Raw genomic sequence first — 976 nt, forward strand, 5'->3', positions numbered from 1 at the left:
CTCCGCCCCCTCCTCTTCTCCTCCGGCTGCCAGCTCGGCTCTGTGCGTCAGCTCCTCCTGCGACGTCTCACTCATGATGATGGTGGGAGAAGCGGACTCGGTGGCTGCCGGGCGAGGGATCTGCCTGGACCTGGCTATTTTGGACAGTGCTTTCCTCCTCTCTCAGGTTGTCCCCTCCCTCTTCATGGGGTCCATTGTCCAGTTTACGCAGTCAGTGACTGCCTACATGGTGTCAGCTGCCGGTCTCGGCCTGGTAGCCATTTACTTTGCAACCAAAGTTGTCTTCGATAAGAGTGACATGGCGAAGTATTCAGTGTGACGTGGAAGGTGCGGGGGGCAGCACAGGGGTGCCTGTACATGGCCAAACAAGAAGCGCGTGTGTTCTCCTGGCCCCTCGTGGGAAGCCTCGTGTGGCACCCGCTCTCCCCACGCTCTCGCCGTGGCCCTGGGGGTCGTTCTGGGGCGGGGGGCAGGAGAGACGCGGCAGGGCTGATCTCAGGTGTAAATATGAGGCATCGGGGCGTCGCGCTTCGGGCCCTCGGTGCTTCCCAAAGGTGCCTTTATCAAAAGAAAGCACTGCACGGCCAGCACCAAAGGGGGTTGTGCAGGGCAGAGAAAGGAAAGGGACTTCTCCTGCACTAACGGGTCATGGTTCCGAGCGGGAGAAGCAGGGGTGCAGGGAGCGGAGAGAAGAAATCATTGGCTCTGCTGTGTTCTGGTTACAGCTGTACCCTCTCCCCGCGCTTGTTGTAGCTCTGCTTAACTGCTTGAGCAATACTTCTGCAAATAGGGCACTGGGAGGAGATTCCTTGGGGAAAAGGATGGGTGGCTAAGGCTTGGCCATGCAGCAAAGGGGTGCATATGTGTGCACGCACGCTTCCGTCCCTCCCCACTTCTGTTCTGACTGGGAGAAACCATTTAGGAGAAAAGTTACTACGTCATGTTTTGGAAAAACAAGTAACGTTTCATTCGGACC

At 57.6% G+C, this 976-nt stretch overlaps 1 protein-coding gene across 1 annotated transcript in view; it reads left to right on the plus strand.

Annotated features, from left to right (window-relative positions):
- Positions 1 to 319, plus strand: part of SLC45A3 (solute carrier family 45, member 3) — a 7,515-nt gene extending 7,196 nt beyond the window's left edge. The window contains exon 5 of the mRNA XM_010139055.1: positions 9 to 319. Within this exon, the coding sequence (XP_010137357.1) occupies positions 9 to 319 (311 nt within the window). The remainder of the gene's footprint in view (positions 1 to 8) is intronic.
- Positions 320 to 976: the final 657 nt, after the last annotated feature.

Source organism: Buceros rhinoceros, unplaced genomic scaffold (assembly GCF_000710305.1).
Source record: "Buceros rhinoceros silvestris isolate BGI_N320 unplaced genomic scaffold, ASM71030v1 scaffold27156, whole genome shotgun sequence".
Classification (NCBI taxonomy): domain Eukaryota; kingdom Metazoa; phylum Chordata; class Aves; order Bucerotiformes; family Bucerotidae; genus Buceros; species Buceros rhinoceros.